General features: G+C 43.5%; 1 protein-coding gene across 1 annotated transcript in view; it reads right to left on the minus strand.

The window, feature by feature from the left end:
• Window positions 1–1,557: 1,557 nt before the first annotated feature.
• LOC105533492 (60S ribosomal protein L14-like) overlaps window positions 1,558–2,390 on the minus strand; it is a 36,007-nt gene continuing 35,174 nt past the window's right edge. The window contains 4 exon segments of the mRNA XM_011971966.1: window positions 1,558–1,607; window positions 1,947–1,980; window positions 2,079–2,178; window positions 2,180–2,318. Coding sequence (XP_011827356.1) covers window positions 1,558–1,607; window positions 1,947–1,980; window positions 2,079–2,178; window positions 2,180–2,318 — 323 coding nt within the window.

Raw genomic sequence — 2,390 nt, forward strand, 5'->3', positions numbered from 1 at the left:
GCCTTCTTTTTTAAACTATGGATACGTCTGTTAACTGATTTACCAGTTTCAAGAAATACCTTTTGAAGCCCTTCTTTAAACAGTATTATATCATCATATTTTTATTGCTTCTCATAGCTGACCATCACTCCCATCTTTTAATAGTTATAACTATATTTACAGGTCTGCACAGTTTGTAATTTTAAACAATATTTGCCTTCTGCTTTATAACCATGTGCTGGTTTAACCCCAATCCTATACTTAAGGGATCCAGTGCTAAAGAACTTACTATTCTTTTGTCACAATTTCTTCTCAACTATTTATTGGCTTAAATTCTTCTAATATTTATTCTAGAAGAGCTCATGGGAACCATATGATTTGATTTCCTGCATATATGTATCTGCTGCTTAATTCTTTTTTTTTTTTTTAGTGAGACAAGTAAGAATTTATTGCAATGATTTTGAAAAATCAAGAAGATTGTCACAAGTCTGCAATAAACACAATATCTTAAGAAACAGGTGCAGGTAAAGACAGGTAGAAGTGGCAGGTCGCAGTGGTTCATGCCTGCAGTCCCAGCACTTTGGGAAGCCAAGGCAAGGCACAAGGATCGCATGACCCCAGGACTTTGAGAACAGCCCGGCCAACATAGCAAGACCCCATCTCCACAAAAACTTTGAAAAATTAGGTGGGCATGACGGCATGAGCCTGTAATCTGAGCTACCCGGGAGGTTGAGGCGGGAGGAGGGCCGGAGCCCAGGAGGTCAAGGCTGCAGTGAATTGTGACTGAGTCTCTGCACTCCAGCCTGGGGGACAGAGAAAGACCCTGTTGTCTAAAAATAAAAATCAAGAGAAATCCAATAACGGTTTGATGAACGCAATGGCAACATTTTATAAGTAGACGGATGCGTGTACATACAGATAGGGTAACTTACTGAGCTCTACCTGAGCTTAAGGAGGGAAAAATGGCCTGAGCTTTTTTTTTTTTTTTCTGAGATGGAATGTCGCTCTGTCACCCAGCCTGGAGTGAAATGACGCAATCTCGGCTCACTACAACCTCCGCCTTGTGGGCTCAAGCGATTCTCTCGCCTCAGCCTCCCGAGTAGCTGGGACCACAGGTGCCCACCACCACACACTGCTAATTTTTGTATTTTTCGTAGAGACGGGGTTTCACCATGTTGACCAGGCTGGTCTCAAACTCCTGACCTCAGGCGATCTGCCCACCTCTGCCTCCCAAAGTGCTGGGATCACAGGTGTGAGCCACCTCACCCAGTCAATCCTTTTTATAAAGACAAAACAGGAGTCTCTCCCACCTCACAATTCAGCCCTTGCATAGCGGTTGAGTGCCAGTAGCTTCACTCACACCTCTAGGGTTATAAGGAATGTTTCTCATTTTTGAAGCACATTCTCTGGTTTTCTTTTTTGACACACAAACATATTTTTAATATAGTTCCAAAAGAAGAAAAAGCAGGTCATAAAACTGTCGTATGTTTTCCTAATATATTATTATTTTTATTATTATTATTTTTTAGATTTGCCAGCATGTCAAAAAGAACCTTTATTACTTTTTATAATTGCCTCTTATGCTTTCTTGTCCAGTATCTTTGGAGCAGGAGCCTCTGTGGCAGGTGTTTCTTCTATTGTAGGGCTGGACCCTTTTGTGTTGTTGTTTTGTTTTTTTGAGATGGAGTCTCGCTCTGTCGTCCAGGCTGGAGTGTAATGGCATGATCTCGGCTCACTGCAACCTCTGCCTCCCGGGTTCAAGTGATCCTCCTGCCTCAGCCTCCCGAGTAGCTGGGATTACAGGCACCTGCCACCACACCTGGCTAATTTTGTATTTTTAGTAGAGATGGGGTTTCACCATGTTGGCCAGGCTGGTCTTGAACTCCTGACCTCGTGATCCAGTCATCTCGGCCTCCCAAAGTGCTGGGATGACAGGTGTGAGCCAATGCACCTGGCCAGAGCTGGAACTTTTTGACCCTTCTGAGCTTTTGGAGCTGGTGTCTCTGTGGATATAATCATCTTCTCACTCTACTTGGCAGGTGTTTCTTCTATTTTAGGAGCTGGAGCTTTTTGACTCCTCTGAGATTTGGAGCAGGTGCTGCCTTCTGGCCTGTGGCTTTCTTGGGAGGAACCTTCTGGACTGGAGCCTTCTTACCCGCAGCGGTCATCTTTTTCACTGGGACTTCAGCAGCAGCTGTACCCCTTAGCAGCAAGTGTTTTTTTAGGAAAAGCTTTCAGGAGAGCTGCCTTTTGAAGCTTCTTGACTTTGCTCTTGATGATTCTGTTCCTCCTTTTCTTTGCCTTCATAACTTTAAAACGATTGAGGTCTGTCATCTTGGCTTTTTGGAGAAGCTTTCAGGAGAGATGCCTTTCGAAGCTTTTTTTTTTTTTTTTTGAGATGGAGTTGTGCT

The sequence above is a fragment of the Mandrillus leucophaeus genome, unplaced genomic scaffold (genome assembly GCF_000951045.1).
Source record: "Mandrillus leucophaeus isolate KB7577 unplaced genomic scaffold, Mleu.le_1.0 Scaffold1253, whole genome shotgun sequence".
Lineage (NCBI taxonomy): Eukaryota > Metazoa > Chordata > Mammalia > Primates > Cercopithecidae > Mandrillus > Mandrillus leucophaeus.